This window comes from Globicephala melas, chromosome 1 (genome assembly GCF_963455315.2).
Source record: "Globicephala melas chromosome 1, mGloMel1.2, whole genome shotgun sequence".
NCBI lineage: Eukaryota > Metazoa > Chordata > Mammalia > Artiodactyla > Delphinidae > Globicephala > Globicephala melas.
This window is the reverse complement of record NC_083314.1, coordinates 141,923,457-141,940,104: the sequence shown is the minus strand read 5'-3', so window position 1 is coordinate 141,940,104 and position 16,648 is coordinate 141,923,457. Positions and strand designations below refer to the sequence as shown.

The 16,648-nt window shown below is 38.5% G+C and overlaps 1 protein-coding gene across 5 annotated transcripts in view; it reads right to left on the bottom strand.

The window, feature by feature from the left end:
- Positions 1 to 16,648, bottom strand: part of USP24 (ubiquitin specific peptidase 24) — a 149,991-nt gene that overhangs the window by 30,934 nt on the left and 102,409 nt on the right. For all 5 annotated transcript variants that reach the window (XR_009565233.1, XM_030870265.2, XM_060305073.1 and 2 more), the window contains 13 exons: positions 16,169 to 16,230; positions 13,794 to 13,985; positions 12,478 to 12,595; positions 10,120 to 10,264; positions 7,687 to 7,806; positions 6,907 to 7,032; positions 6,173 to 6,271; positions 4,798 to 4,880; positions 4,257 to 4,398; positions 3,908 to 4,027; positions 3,261 to 3,481; positions 2,579 to 2,703; positions 1,379 to 1,520 (listed from right to left, as the gene is read on the bottom strand). Coding sequence is in view for 4 of the 5 variants with exons in the window: in XM_030870265.2 (XP_030726125.2) it covers positions 1,379 to 1,520; positions 2,579 to 2,703; positions 3,261 to 3,481; positions 3,908 to 4,027; positions 4,257 to 4,398; positions 4,798 to 4,880; positions 6,173 to 6,271; positions 6,907 to 7,032; positions 7,687 to 7,806; positions 10,120 to 10,264; positions 12,478 to 12,595; positions 13,794 to 13,985; positions 16,169 to 16,230 (1,695 nt within the window). In the remaining variant the exon portion in view is untranslated. The remainder of the gene's footprint in view (positions 1 to 1,378; positions 1,521 to 2,578; positions 2,704 to 3,260; positions 3,482 to 3,907; positions 4,028 to 4,256; positions 4,399 to 4,797; positions 4,881 to 6,172; positions 6,272 to 6,906; positions 7,033 to 7,686; positions 7,807 to 10,119; positions 10,265 to 12,477; positions 12,596 to 13,793; positions 13,986 to 16,168; positions 16,231 to 16,648) is intronic.

Below are 16,648 nucleotides of genomic sequence, written 5' to 3'. Positions count from 1 at the left end.
AGCAACATTTTTGGCAAATTATGCTTTATTATTTCAAGAAATGTAAAAAAAGCAACTGAAATGCAAAAAAAAGATGTGTGCAGTGTATGGAGAAGGTGCTGTGACTGATCGAACATGTCAAAAGTGGTTTGCGAAGTTTCATGCTGGAAATTTCTCGCTGGACGATGCTCCACGGTTGCGGAGACCAGCTGAAGTTGACAGCAATCCAATCGAGACATTAACTGAGAACAATCAACATTCTACTGCGCGGGAGATAGCCGACATGCTCAAAATATCCAAATCAAGCGTTGAAAATCATTTGCACCAGCTGGGTTATGTGAATTGCTTTGATGTTTGGGTTCCACGTAAGTTAAGTGAAAAAAAACCTTCTTGACCATATTTCCACATGCGATTCTCTACTTAAACGTAATGAAAACGTTACGTTTTTGAAACAAATTGTGATGGGTGATGAAAAGTGGATACTGTACAATAATGTGGAACGGAAGAGATCCCGGGGCAAGCGAAATGAACCACCACCAACCACACTAAAGGATGGTCTTCATCCAAAGAAGGTGATGTTGTGTATATGATGGGATTGGAAGAGAGTCCTCTATTATGAGCTCCTTCAGGAAAACCAAACGATTAATTCCAACAAATACTGCTCCCAATTAGACCAACTAAAAGCAGCACTCGACAAAAAGCATCCAGAATTAGCCAACATAAAACGCATAATCTTCCATCACGATAACACAAGACTGCATGTTTCTTTGATGACCAGGCAAAAACTGTTACAGCTTGGCTGGGAAGTTTTGACTCATCCGCCGTATTCACCAGACTTTGCACCTTTGGATTTCCATTTATTTCGGTCTTTACAAAATTCTCTTAATGGAAAAAATATCAATTCCCTGGAAGACTGTAAAAGACACCTGGAACAGTTCTTTTCTCAAAAAGATAAAAAGTTTTGGAAAGATGGAATTATGAATTTGCCTGAAAAATGGCAGAAGACAGTGGAACAAAAGGGTGAATACATTATTCAATAAAGTTCTTGGTGAAAATAAAAAATGTGTCTTTTATTTTTACTTAAAAACTGAAGGCACTTTTTGGCCAACCCAAAACTATGCTCTGGACATAAAGTGTACTCAATAAATGAGATTTTTAAAAAAATCTCAATTCTAGAATGAAATAATTTCTATGCATGTTTCTGAAAACAAAATAACTTCTTGCCAAGGAAATAATGACCAGGTAGCAGCAAGAAAAAAGGTAGAGGGATTTACTTATTTTCTTTTTAGAATTTCTCTCTAGCTTAGTTAATTACCCTTAAATCCCAAACAGCATACTCTGAAGATCACGGTATCACCTACTGCAATCACACAGCAAATTACACAGAGGAGAAACTCACAGAGAGAGGTCCTCAGCTTCCTGCCGCACAACGCTGACTCGACTTTTCTTTGGTAACACAGGGGAGTTCTGATCAGACACCCTTTGGTAGAAGAGCATATAGGCGTTCCAGTATCTTCGGCGTACATCAGTATATGGGTTTGCTTCATAATGAGACAATAAGAAAAATCTCTTTGTAAATAAAAAAGGTGTTTTGTTTTTTTGTCTTGACAATCTGTAACAAAGGACCTACAAATCCAGCAAGTAATTACTTACTAAATTTGTTAAATGGAAAGCGTAAATGAAGTGTGTGTCTTTTTAGAGCACTGCTTAAAATCACTCTGAAGGTGATTCAGAGGGGCAGGGAGTAAGGAGCTGTATGGTAGCAGAGTAGGGGAAAGAAGGTATACATTCCGAGGCATGTGGAAATTTAATCAAAAGGCAAGTAACATTTAAAAATAAGTTCTGTGGCACAGGATGGGATTATAATTGGCCTCACTTAACCATTTCTGCATAGAAGAGCCAAATGCAGGTAAATTTTGGCAATGACACTATGTTCAGCTAATAAAGGTTACTACCATTAGATGCATGACTACCATGGTCTGGTGTCAAAATCTAACATTGTGGATCTCATACACGTGGAAAAATTTCAATGCCCCTAGAGTATTTCAAAATCAGGTTTCAAAAATGTTAAGGTCTCTGAAAAATATTTCTTCTTCAAATAGCAAATTGTGATGGGATTCTGTGATGTACTTTTCCTTATTTTTTTTCTTCTGGGGGTAGAGTTGTGGAAAGATTCCTTTACCACACTGCATAACAAATAAGGTTTTAAAAACACAGGTGCTAGAAATGTCTTCTCCATTAATCACACCTCTACATAAGTGAAAAGGAAATTTGAAAATTTTAGTGGACTACTACTTCCGAAACTATTTTTAAGGTTGAAATTCTTTCAAGTTGTTCTTTAATATTCATTTCTTCCATTGAACTCATCCTCCATCCCAGGGCTGTTGTAAGGAATTACTTAAAAAGAATTCTGTAAGCAGCTGGAACCTTTTCACCCTGGCTATCACGGAGTTCGTGGACCTACATGGCTAGAGCAGTAGTATGTAAAAAAAATAAAATCTGTTCTATTTTTATATAAAAAATACTGCTTCCAATTTGATAGAAAACTATAAATTAAGAAAATAAAACTAATGGAAAATATACATTTGCAAATACTTACTTTGATCATAAACTTTTGGTCTATATTCTCCTCCAAAGCATTCGTACTCTAGGGTCTCATCATTTAGGTCAAATTCTTCTATAACTGTGTCATTAAATTTATACCACTTTCCTTTTCCACATCCCCTAGAGCACAGATTTGATAAAACAAATATTATGAAGTTACAAATCAAACATCCCCATCCCCAGCATTTATCTCTATGTATTGTCTACAAATACAGCAGGTAATTACCATTTGAAAACACCTAAGAAAAATATAGCAACAGTTACTTCAATTTCTTAAACAACTTTTCAAATTGAAGGGATAAAACAATTGCAACAACTTTTAAAAATCCAATATGAAATAAGATCAAAGAACAATGTGAAAGCTTCTTTGCACCGTAATGATAAGTGTGGATGACAAAGTAGGGCAGGGAGAGCAGAGGGGAGAGACAGGGTGGGCAGGGGGAGTGGAGGAGGGATATAGGAGGGCAGGGGGAGTGGAGGAGGGATACAGGAGGGCAGAGAATGCATAGAAAAGACATAGGAGGGTAGGGGTAGCAGAGGAGAGGTACAGCAGGGCAGGGGGAGCAGAGGAGGGACATAGGAAAGCAGGGGGAGTGGAGGAGAGGTACGGCAGGGCAGGGAATGGAGGAGAGACTACTGGAAGGGTGGAGTGAGGGAGCGGTACGAGAACCCCTTACCGCCTGTCCTTGATGAAGGAATAGTAGTGGCCTGCATGTGCCTGCCCACTATGTACAATGACGCCGACAAGTTCGTAGTTTTCTGTAAGGGCAACTTTTTTTCGTGGAGATCCTCCACCTCCCTGATCCATATTTCGCCCGTTTTCACCAACTTCCGAAGATGAATCTTGGCGAGCCATTCCTGAAACTGTGTAAGGCTCCATGTTTAGCATCCAGGGAAACTATTTAAAAAGCAAAAAGAGCACAATGTTGGTTAGTAACATATAGGATCACACCCAGTTACGTCTGTACAAAGAAGAGGGATGTGTTTTCCTAATTTAAGCTAGGACTACCCTCCAATTCAAGTACACAATTTCAGAATGGCTTACAAGTCTAGGAAGGTTTAAGCAGTCTCTTGCTTGAGCATTAAGGAAAGGATTTCACTTCATAGCTGTCACCAGGATGCCTTCTAGAAATAAGGGTTACTGTCTAGAGATCTGCCGGTACCACTAGTAGCAGCTGCTTAAGACGAGGGGCTGTGCACTTCTCAGAATGCTGAGACCACAGCCTTTCGCATTTTAGATGAAATTTGAAAATATAAAAAGGAAACAATAAAGGGAGCACAGTAATAATGGTTATTAAAAAACCAAGAAAAAAAAATAAGTTACCCTTATCTGTTCGTCATATTTAATGGAGCGTCCACTCTCCCAGTCAAATCCAAATCTCATCAGGTGGATGACCAAGACACTAGGTAATGACTTAATACAGGTCCTTTTCACTGTTGTTCTCTAACGAGAAGCAAAACCCAATTATCTCCATGGAGACAATAAAATAACAAAGTAATTAATATGAAGGTCACAGATTTCTACAGGGCTTTCCCATCTCTGTGAACACAAGTCATGACACAATTTAATGGCAATAACAATAGCAGCTTAATACTGATCTTACATAAAACATAAAGACGAAGTCCATGAATAACAAATTAATCTTGTGTTTTGAAAAGGGCAAATGTAATACCTTTTCTTTACACTTTTCACAGTAATATGCATTACTTCCCTCTAGAACTTCTCCTCTAACAAACTGGTCCAAAGAAATTTCCAAACTCTGACAGGAAGTAACTCCTAGATTGAGAGCCATGAAAGCTTCCTCGCGCTCATATCTGCTTAGGAAATAACAGAAACACCATATCAGCAATGGAATTTAAAAATCTTGAAATTACCACAATACTTGAGATTGAACACAGAACTACTGATACATTCCTAATCACTATAATTAACACACACCTTCTTCTCATCCTTCTAAAAGTATACTAAATAAAAATGCCAATTTTTGACCACTTAGAATTGCTTAAAATTATGAATTTCAACAAAGAAATTTTAGAAATGGAAATTAATTCCCTGGAAATGTCACCAAAGAAATTTAATTCAATAAACATTTATAGATCCATTAGGAGATATATCTGCAAACCTCTCAATGAATAAAAAATTTACAACATTCTAGAAGAATCATTTAAAAATGACGGTGATTATTTTCTGATGTCAGTGTTATCTTCACTAACCTGTGAGGACAGTCTTTACAGATCTTCTGATCAGAATAGATGCCCTGAAAAGTATTCTTAAAAATTTGGTCTCTCCCCATTTTCTGTTGAAATAAAAAGTTAAAATTTTAGTTGATGCCTCTAGAACTTTTAGGTTGTTTATACAGAATTTTACTTAGACCTGAGCTAAAGCATAGATTTTAATTTAACCAACAAAATAAAACAAGTCAGCTTGGTAGTTTAAGCTGGGAACTAATGAAAGAATTATAACTCATGAGACCCGCTGCCAGAGTAATGCAAATGGTCAGAAAAGGAAGAGGAGCACCGTCAGCCACACTGATGACAGGATCCAGAAGGATTCAGATGATCCATGATGATCCCGACTCCTTCTCCCCTTGCCACAATTATCAAGCTCTCCATGATCTTCTCTTTTTTCTTGTGGATAGAATGCTACAAATTTATGTTATTTTTATTTAATTTATATTTTTGGCTGCGCTGTGCAGGTTTCGGGATCTTAGTTCCCCAACCAGGGATCGAACCTGTGCCCCCTGCAGTGGAAGTGTGGAGTCCTAACCACTGGACTGCCAGGGAAGTCCCTATAGGTTATTATTATTTTTTTTTCCCAGTTGCGCCGGGTCTTAGTTGCGGCAGGTGGGCTCCTTAGTTGTGGCTCACTGGCTCCTTAGTTGCAGATCGCCGGCTCCTTAGTTGTGGAATGCTAACTCTTAGTTACAGCATGCATGTGGGATCTAGTTCCCCGACCAGGGATTGAACCCGTGCCCCCTACAGCAGAACTGTGGAGTCCTAACCACTGGACGACGAGGGAAGTCCCTATGAGTTATTTTTTAAAAAAGAAATGGATAATTTGTGCCTACTGAGAGGAGAGGCAAATGCTGGCAGTGATGGGAAGCTGTCTGTATCTTAGAAGGCAATACCACTTAGGAAGTTTGTGACACATTTTCCTGGGTAGAGGTAGGAAGCTTTGGGTCGCACAACCACAAACAACTTTTGAACCTGGTCCTTTTGTACCCTTTGACAGAGCAAAACAGTTCTGCACGGGGCCATCAGTTCACCGGTGACAGCAGCACTCCTCTGAGGCCAGGTTACTTCAATGCAGACACAGAGCGTGTAGCCACAAATGGTTATCATTATGGGGTATAGGTTAAGAGTTACATACTTTATCAAGTGTCAGATGAATTAAGAAGAAAATAAATCTATAATCTATAGTGTTCTGTATATGTTTTGATATTCAAACCCAGAAGAAATGAATTACTGTTGTGGTATTAAAGACAATCACTTTCTGATTTGTCAGTTTCATAGTAATCCCAAATCCTAAACCACTGCTCTCATGTTATAGAGTTTGAGGGAGTTAGAGGGAAAATGAAACTTTTTCTACCTTGAGATATTCATCCATCTGATCGATGAGACTGGTGAAGAATTCATATGCATCCTGTTGTTCTCTCACATAAAGTTCTTTGTTCCACATCTTGAAAATCTATGTAACAAGAATTAAATATGTCGTTACATGAAAAATAGCAATTTCTGAATATGGTAGAAAAGGAAAATGAAAGAGTCCTTAAATGCTTCTAAAAACCAAGTTTACTATTAGGGTATAAAAGTTTTTACTGACATGAGATTAGCTTGCATTCAGCCATCTATGTTTTTCCTCGGTCCCTTTATACTAAGTCTATGAAACCATAGAGGGTGAGATCTAAGGCCAGGGAACAGAGTTTCTCTCTTAGAAACTAACCAACCTATAGGGGAAAATATAAGGTAAAACATAGTAAAGCAGTGTTTTAGAAGAATGGTCTTTATTTAGAGGTATTAGTGAAATTGGCATAAGTTCAGAGGAATAATTTGAACAAATATTTCAAACAGCTAAACAAGAATAATGGGAAATAGTCAAAACATTTAAGATTAGCAAAACCCTAGAAATTATAAATGACTATTCTCAACATTGTAATCACTTGACTCAAGCTCCAATGCCAATAAGAATGGTATAGACATTTCTTTTATAGGTTCTTGGCAATGGGATTAGTCTAGAGTCAATAAACAAGACACTAGAGAAGAAGGCAGCCACACTCCAAATACCTAACACCCTTCAATCTAAAGAGTTACTGGGTAAAATACCTTCCAAAAGTTCTCAGGTACATAGTACTGCAGCTTGCTTTCCATCAAATGCCCAAAGAGAGACTGCACTTGGTAGAATACACTATCGTCTGGATTGTCCGTGTCATCATCCACTGAAAGTAATGACTAAAAAGAAATGAACTGTATTAAATTAGAAATATTCAACTGCTTTCAGAAAATCTTGACTTCTGTATGTGTGACTACCCACTGCTCCTTCAGAATGGTATGTATGTTTGTATATGGCTGTAACTCTGCATATGTTTAGCTTCAACGCTTCCTAGCTGGTGTAATCATGAATAAATCATCTCTTTGAGCTTCTGTTCGATTATGAGAAACTGGAACTAGTAATGCCAGGATCTCTATAAGAAATAAGTGTGACATGATGACACACAGAATATTCTCGAAACTATTTGATAGCTTTGCTATATCACAAGCTACTAATAGATTATTACAGAATGCTAACGAGAGAGTCTAAATATTTCTAAAATACCAAAAGTGTTAGTAGCTTTATGGAATACAATTTGAGAATAATTGAGGAGTTCAAAAAGCACATTAAGTCAAATCCATCTGTCAAACAGGCAGCATATTACCTAAGCAGATATACAAAAATATGTGACTATGAACAATGTCATCTATACAGATTTCAGAAGCTACTAGAGAATCTCTAATTATGTCCAGTTTAGTAAACCCCAAAATGCAATATATGAATATGGAACAGTTCTCAGGCAATGTACACATACATCATTTATAACACTAAACAGGAAAGAGGAAGAAAATCACCTCCGGGAGACCAGGTTGCATATACAGCTGTTGGAAGACTGCATTCATGTAACATGTAGCGCCACCATTCCTCAGTCCCACAAACCCTGAGCTGGACCTGCTATCCACTGGGGGAAGGTACTAGGAAAGAGAGGAGCAGAAATAGAGAGAGAGAATTAGTATCTCTGCCACTAGCACATTTCCTTACAGCTTTATGAGATGTCTGAGAGGAAAAGAGAGACACAGATTTATCCATTCAGTGTGTTACGAGTTATGGTAGCAAACCTATGTTCATGAAGTACCTCTGCAGATGCAATACAAATCTAAAACTACTATCTCAATGTTTCCTTTTAGTTCCTAAAGTACCTCACATATATACGAAGCATGTACCTATACATCCACTATGTAGTCTTGCATTTAGTCACTTGATGATCATTCCACAAACATTTCTTAAGAGCACAATGTGCCAGGCATTGTGCCAGGGACATGAGAGAGAGCAGAAATGTATTTAGTGCTTGATCTCAAGGAGCTTACATTATAGTAGGGTATACATTAATTAAGTAAAAATACTGATATATATTTACAAACTGAGGTAGTAATCTGAAAAGTAGGAAGGGTTCTATGAAGTGTTTACTCTAAGAATCCTAACCTGTCTGGATAGTCAAGGAAGGCTCATATTCATATTCCTTCCCTTCCTTTTTTTTTTTTTTTTTTTTTTTTGCAGTACGTGGGTCTCTCACTGTTGTGGCCTCTCCCGTTGTGGAGCACAGGCTCCAGATGCACAGGCTCAGCGGCCATGGCTCACAGGCCCAGCCGCTCCGCGGCATGTGGGATCTTCCCAGACTGGGCCACGAACCCGTGTCCCCTGCATCGGCAGGCTGACTCTCAATCACTGTGCCACCAGGGAAGCCCCTTCCCTTCCTTTTTTGAGAAGGTGAAATTCTTCTATTGAACTTCCTCTAATAAGCATGCCATTAAGTAAGTATGTAAACACCCTAGCATTTCACTTAAGGATGATCTGTAACAATGTAGATTCCAGGACAGTATTTTTCTAGGTAGAAATCATCTAGAAAAGGCATCTTGGTTACAAGTTCAACATGGCACTTCAATGGATATTGTAACGACACACTCTGAAATGCTATTACAGCAGAATCTTGGTTCTAATCCTATGACCAGAATCATGTTACCTGCATATATCAAGTACGTGTAACCATGTAATAACTAACCAATTGACAAAACCCTGGAGGTCTTCTGGACTGAAAGGAATTGCTAAATATCACATACTTTTCATTAACATTTAACATGCACTTAGAGCAGGGTGATTTCTAAGATCTAATTAACAGTGTAATTTATTTGTAGTCCAAAGCACAGACTAAAAAAAAAAGTTATAAAATAAGAAAAACTGGTTCATAACAGTGCTAAAAAGGTAAGTATTTATATGACAAATATTTTCACTATGCTGATATAATCCCTGACTTATTAAAATAAGATTGTCATTTTAATCTGATTATTAAATAAGTGCATGTAAAACTTAAAGCATAGCATAAAGTAAGCATTATAAACTAAACAGTTCATACCAAAATAGTTCCCAATTTACGCATTCACATTCCACTTTGCAAGTGCTCTTTCCTCTACTTAGAACACCGTTCTCACTTCTTTTCCTGCCTAACTTGTATGTTCCACAGTACTCAGCTCAGGCATCCAAAGGGATGAGACTGCCTCTTTATGACGTTAGTGGAAAACGCTTTAGAAGTGTCCTCCCATGCTCCTGGTCTGGTATTCCAGGGCATTTGCAGCTCGCTTCCCTCTTGCAGATCCCGACATATACAAAGCTGTCCATGGCTTCTCATGTATGGAATGACCTTCCCACCTTGCTTCAATTGGCTCATCACTCTTAAGGGCTCTATTTTAAATTCCATCATTTCTAAGAAGCTTTCTAAAACACCACCATCTGGTGTTGAAGTGCCTCTCTGTTAGTAGAGCATTCAGGACATACCTCAATCTTAGTGCTGGGTTCTATCTTCATTTCTGAGCTCCAAAAGCCAACAACACCTTAGCGCATAGTAAACTCAATAAATCTTAGTTGAATTTAAGTGAACATAGACTATACTGTGACAGAACCAATGTTTTCTGGAATTTGTAGCTCTAGTGCCTGGCACTGTGCCATGCATAGTTCCTCAAAAAATAGATTCAAATGCTACTTTTTACTGAGAGTAATTATCAACTGACTTGAAAATCTCTCCTCTTTTTTAATCAAAAGGGTACCATTTAGTAATATATTATAGTGTATTAGTGTAATACACTATATAGTTGATTTGAGTACGTGAATTTGATAAGCAAAAGAATAACACTGACTTTCTTTGTGACTAGGATAATGCAAACATAGTTTTAAAATACTATGTTTAAGAGAGCATTCTAAAAAAAATTAAGTGCATTGAGGTCTAGAAAACTTACATCAAACTCCTTGGTAAGAGCAGGATCAGGTTGATGATGCATGGAAAGTAGTTCTTTTGTAATAATCTGAAGATTTGAAGGTGAGCTATCAGCCAGCATTACAAGGACTTCGTAGGCTGCCAATCGGCTATTCACTGTACTACATCTAAAAACAAACGACACAAGTCAATTTCAACAGTGAATAATTTAGTTAAGTCGCTCATTAAACTAAATCAACATTTGAAATGAAAATATAAGAGCTGCAATTCCTAAAACAGGGTTAAGTCAGGTCTGGTGGCACAACCTAGTAATCTAGTTGGAGGTGCTTACTTAACCAAGGAAGAGACCATGAATACAGGAGGGATGATTATGGTTCAGAGCTAAGTATCTTCTTGGCCTGATGATAAAGTAGCAAATCTTTCAATTATGACTCCAGATTATTATCTAAGGGATGGATCAGCAAGAATAGAGAATAGAGAGTCTGAAAACTTTACCAAAAACACAACATGGAAGTAACTATCTTTCAATTAAAGTAGGTAGAAAGAAAGGTTTTTGTAGTTACTGCCCTGAAATTCAAATATCTACATGGCAGAAAGCTATACAAATCAGAATAGATGCCCATAAACATTTGCTGTGCACCTGCAGATAAAAAATTCTTCAAGGACACTAACCAACTTTCTATCTATGAAAATATGGAGACAGAAATAGTTTGCCAAGTCAACTTGTTTAAAGTGACAATGAGAGAGAACCAGCAAGCATTATGCAGGAAACCGAAGGCTTCTTTGCTGCTCACCTTTAGCAGAAATCATTTAGGGGATGGACAGTAATTTCTCACAGTCACCTAAGCCAACCTTGCATTTGTTAGGAGATCACAGGTTAGGAAGGATACACAGAAAAGAGGACATCCAACCTTTGAGAGAAACACTTATGGAGTGGAGTGTGGGAGATGTGTTTAAGAGGGGGTTGAAGGGCATGGAGATCAGAACTGCATCAGGCACTGAGGACAAGAGCCATGGAGCTGGCGCTGTCCTTTGCTTCTTACCTGCATTTCTGGGTTGCAAGGGACAGGTAAAGAATGAATAGAAGGTACCATATATACAGGTTAAACATCAAGAAGTTCTTTTGTTGGAGTGATATAAGAATAGCATTACTTGTGAAAAGACTTTCTGTGTATTTTAAATCTCTTTCTGGCTTTCGTGTTTAGGTGGGAAAAGGCTGGGAGTCACTGTGATAAATGAACACCGTTCAGTACACTGGATGAAACAAAATGTTTCCTTTTCTATTCAAGGCACTGTATATGAGTAAAAAAAACCACAACTCCTCGTTGACGGATGTATTACTTTTAATAATTACAAATGGAAGAATTCATGAAAAAAATTTCAGTAAAACTGCTGAAAATTTATTTTCTCTGTTCACTGAAAACTGAAATACTCACGTGTTTCTACTGCTTTAATAAAAGACTCCCGCAGAGCTAGCACCAAATCTTCCAGAACAAGACTGGGGCAGAGGTAAGAATGGGAGTGACAGTGTGAGGGACACCCCAAGAGTTTTAATGAAGGTTTATTACTTAAAACAGATTTTGCTAATAAGGAATCTCTAGATAGAGAAATATTCACACATGGTAAGATACCTCTTAAGATTCCATAAAATACTGCTTATTATGCCTTGCCCATTTCAATAACCACTGAAATTGCATGGGAATTTTTTTCACTGGTTAAATACCAAATCCTCAGTTCCTTCAGGATTACTCAATTAACTCTGGTTTTCGTGAGAAAAGAATGAGGTTACGTTAGGTTCAGAGTAAATAAGATGGCAGCTTGTAGCTGCCTCTTCCTATTTCCAAGAGTACAAACATCACCCACGAAGGGTCAACATTACAAAAGATCTTTCAACTTTCTACCCATAAAAACTAATATAAAATTTGACTCTAAAATTACCACCATAATAAATCACTAGCAGTTTTAATGATAAGGACACAGTCAATGCTCAGCAAATCACAAGGTTCATGCACTAAAGCACCTATGCTTTTCTCCTAGCAGAAAGAAACCCTCAAGACTCAGAGCCTGTTTATCTTTACTTCGGAAGCAATTCTTACAACCTCCGTTTCTCCTGGAATTTGTTACTGACCAAGTTAACCACATTATTACTTATTCTTCCATCTTGATGATAGTAATAGTACCAGCTCGGCAATCGCTATGTGCCAGGCAGGCTTTATCCTAAGCCCCCTTACATGCATTTCTTTATACAGTGGATAATATCTTACAAGCTACACACACTCACACGATGGAAGACAAACTCCAAGTTAAGAAAATCTTTTTTGGACTAAAGTTTCGAATTAGAATTTTTACCAAAACTGAACACAACGTGCATTTTCCATACTTTGGATGAAAGTCCTGTTGACTGATGGCGGCACTGCCAGCTGGAGAATGACTATTTAAAATAATTCTAGAAGCTCGGAAAAGGAAGTCATCTAATAATGGTTTAATGAGTGATGAACCTGGAATAGAGCATAATATTCATGTTGAGGATGAACACATTTTAATTCAAAGATCTTGTCTTGCACTTTCATATCAGAGCAGCAAAGGCACCTGAGGCCACCCAAAGGCAAGGCATTCAATTTAACTTGACGCTCATTTTTTGAGCTCTTATAATACATGGCAAAGATCTGTGGGGCAGAGGAGTGGGGATGGGTGGGAGAGTCGGGACAGGATGCAAAGATAGACAAGCGAAGGAACCTTCCTTTATGAGCTTAAAATAGAGTGAAAGGAGTTAAGCTTTCACTTTAGAAACACAAATGCCAAGAACATCACAAGGCAGACGGTTTGAGTGAATAATTAACTTTTACTTTGGGCATAGGGGAATCCAAATAAAAGTTTTTAAAACTTTAAAAATCTTTAGGTAAAAATGATGTGCCGGGCTTCCCAGTTGGCGCAGTGGTTGAGAGTCCGCCTGCCGATGCTGGGGACGCGGGTTCGTGCCCTGGTCTGGGAAGATCCCACATGCCGCGGAGCGGCTGGGCCCGTGAGCCATGGCCGCTGGGCCTGTGCGTCTGGAGCCTGTGCTCCGCAACGGGAGAGGCCACAACAGTGAGAGGCCCACGTACCACCAAAAAAAAAAAAAAAAAAAACCCAAATGATGTGCCCATCTCACCCTGGTTTAGAATCACTCTTTTCTATGTATCCCCAATAGCCAAGATTTTTATAGAACTCAGTTTGTGTGATAAAAGTGATAATTAACATTTTGATTTGTCTTCTGAATATAATTTATAATACCAAATATGGTTTTACAAATTATATGTGTATCCCACCATCCAGGGGTGGTGGTTGGGGGCTGCCTCTCCAGACAAGAATTATCCTTAAAAGAGGTAAGACATACAACGGGCTGTATCTTATAAAGTATGTAACAGGAAAAAGAGAAGACAAAAACCTACTTTGATTTATAATTTTTATTTGTTGCTAAGTTATGTGAGCCAACTATTTTGAACGCTATAAAATTCTCTATATGGTTTAATGACACAGATAAAATACACCTTAAATTTGTTAGCCACTAAAATTCCAGACAATACCCTACTGTCTGAGGGTCAATTTTCTACGGAACATTTAGCACCTATCTTATTTTCCCAATTTCACACAACACTATGGCAATAACTGAGAAATGAGGTACTCTATCACATGGTAAGATGAAGTAATAATTACCAAGCATTTCCTTTTCTGCCCCACAGAGTGAAAGAAGGGTCTTGATGAGCCGTAAGTGTCCTGCCAATAAAATGTTATCTGCTTCACTGGTCTCACATTCAGCTGTGCGATTAGGTTCAAAGTTATCCAGCCAAGTAATCTCATCTTCGAGCATGGTAGCTGGGCTGATTCTTAACTGCTCCATTTCTGAAGCTAAGATGGAAAAACAAAACAAAACGACCTCTCATCCTGAAGAAAGAAGGATTTCTTTTCATGGAGTCAAAATCCTGAATTAAAGTAAGCAGAGACAAGTCTCAATCTTCTACTTCACAGATTTAAAAAAACTGTCACTAATGAACAGCAGCTGCCCACAGGACTATGAAGGCTCAACACGTCCTTTCCTTCCCTCCCTCCCTCCCTCTGTCACAAATCACACGGTACTGAGTGCCTCCTCTGTGCAGGTCACGGTGCTGACGCTGGGGGTACAAGATGAAAGGGACACTCCTTGTTCCGAAGAAGCTCCTGTTTGGTGGTGTTAGCAGATGTCCCAGGGAAGAAACCCTTCTAGAGAAGGAAGGGGTCGAGGGGTGAGAGGAGAGCCATCACTCCCACCGTGTTACCTATGCCAAGGGAGGGGGGAGCCCTGTGAGGGAGAGAGGGGTCCGCAGCACAGCAGCAGAATCCATGTTTCCAGATGATGGGCCAACCTCCAGAGAACCACTCTTTTGTATTATGTATTCCACTTTCCCCTCCAACCAAGGATTGAAAACAAGATTCCATGTTGGAAGCGGGGCTTAGGGAGGAGAGCAGGAATAATCATGCTCTCTTCCCACTGCACTGCAGGCACAGGCAGGCAAGGCCCCACAGAGTGAGGTGGAAAGGGATACTTCAGGCGACACTGTGCATCCTTGTTTCCTCATTTATGAAATGGGGCTAACGCCTACGCTGCAGCGTGCTGTGTATACAGTGTCTCGTATAGGCACTGGCATACAGAAAATGCTCCAAAAATGGCAAATATTGCTTGTTTCAAGACATATTCCCTCCCTGCCCTCAACAACCCATTAAGGGATCTTGGATCCCTTACTTATGGCTCACTGGCACAGCAAACGCCGACACTAATAACTTGTTCATGCATTCTGAGGATGTATGTGTCTCATACAGCTCATGAGTCCAGTTCCCAAGCAGCAAAGCAGAATACCCTCTCGAAGTCCAAGCCAGAGAACAAACCTTCGCTGGCTGCTGCCCAACTTAACACTGAAAGCCTAGTTGAAAAATGCAGTACTAGGCTAGGCTGTTAGATGGACATGTGGTCCATCCACTTCTCTAGATAGTACAGGTCTTATCCCTGATTCAAGACACATAGACTATATCATCTCAGGCTCCAACAAAACCAATTTCACTGCCCTGCTCAGAGCACCACGTCCACAGCTTTTGAGAGACACTTATGAAACCCAGGAAGGCATCTGCCTTAGAGATGCTGCTGAGGCTTCTTAGTCACTCTGTCTTTATGTGTTCATTACATGAAGACCTTTGTGTGAAGTTTCTTTTAGGTTTGAGTGCTGGAGAAAAGATCTGTTTCTTTTGAGAAGCCATTCTGTTCTTCCTCTAGGGTACTGAGAACAAACAAACAAATGAGGTTTCCTTTTTACCTTGGTCCTCCTCAAAACCTCATTCTGACTGTGTGGGGCTTTTCAGCCTGCACATACACAAGGTATTTTTTTTTTTTTACCTCCTGGTCTTGACATTCTTTTCCAATTAACATTTTTGTTGATCCCGACTTTCATTTTATTTATTTCCTATAGGCAGAAGCAAATCTTTCCTATAAACTTTGTGTAAAGAACAAGGAATAAACTAACGAACTCTTGACTGGAACAACTGAAATTTGCATAGAGGACTCCAACAAACCTTTGCATTATATAAGAGTAAGTACAGATGATTAAAATCTAAACACTCTAACAAAAGAGTTTGTAACAATGATATTGCAAACACCTAACACTAAACAATTACCTGACTTCTATCACTCACTTCTAGTACTATCAACATATCTCAGCAGATTCCCTCTTTCCTTCAAACCTTCAAAACTGTCAGCATTGACTATAACGGAAAGACTCTTCTTAATAGTTCTGTATCAGTGTAATTAAAATATGAGCCTTTGACAATTTTTAAAATCAACAAATCTTCTAACACATTACTGGTTGGGTATATAATAGCAGAAGAGATAACTGGTACATGGGTTTACATGCTATTTCCAAGAAAATAAAATTCAACTTCAAACAATAATTTTAATGTTATTTATATCTGAGATACATTAAGTCAGATTTAGAAATGTCTGTCTTTCTTTTCTAGTCCTTCCCAACCCCTCCCCCAACATAAATCAAAGTTAGACATCTACTTACTTGTCAGATCATCTAATAATTGGCACCTCAGATCAAAATACTCCATGCACTGGGATAACAGTCTAAAAAACAGATTTCAGTTATTAAAAAAAGGCTGATTTGAGAATAAAAAAATATTTTCCTTGTAAGAATAAGTTCATAGAACAACGGAATAAGAGAATTTTCCTAAGCATAAAATAACTACATCAATTCAACTTCAGTATTTTAGCAAGACACACACTAGTGATTTTACTTATACAGATACAGTATAGGAATAATAATGTAAAGAGAGAAAACTTACTAAATCTATCACATTACATAATGATGTACACACTGACTGCATACGTAATGCATTGATTAATTTGTTCAAATATCAACTGATACACACTAAGCACCTACTATATGCTTGGAACTGTTTTAGGGGAACAGTGAACAAAGGAGACAGACAACAGATGAAAAATACATACATATGTCAATTGGTGATAAGTGCTAAGAAGCAAA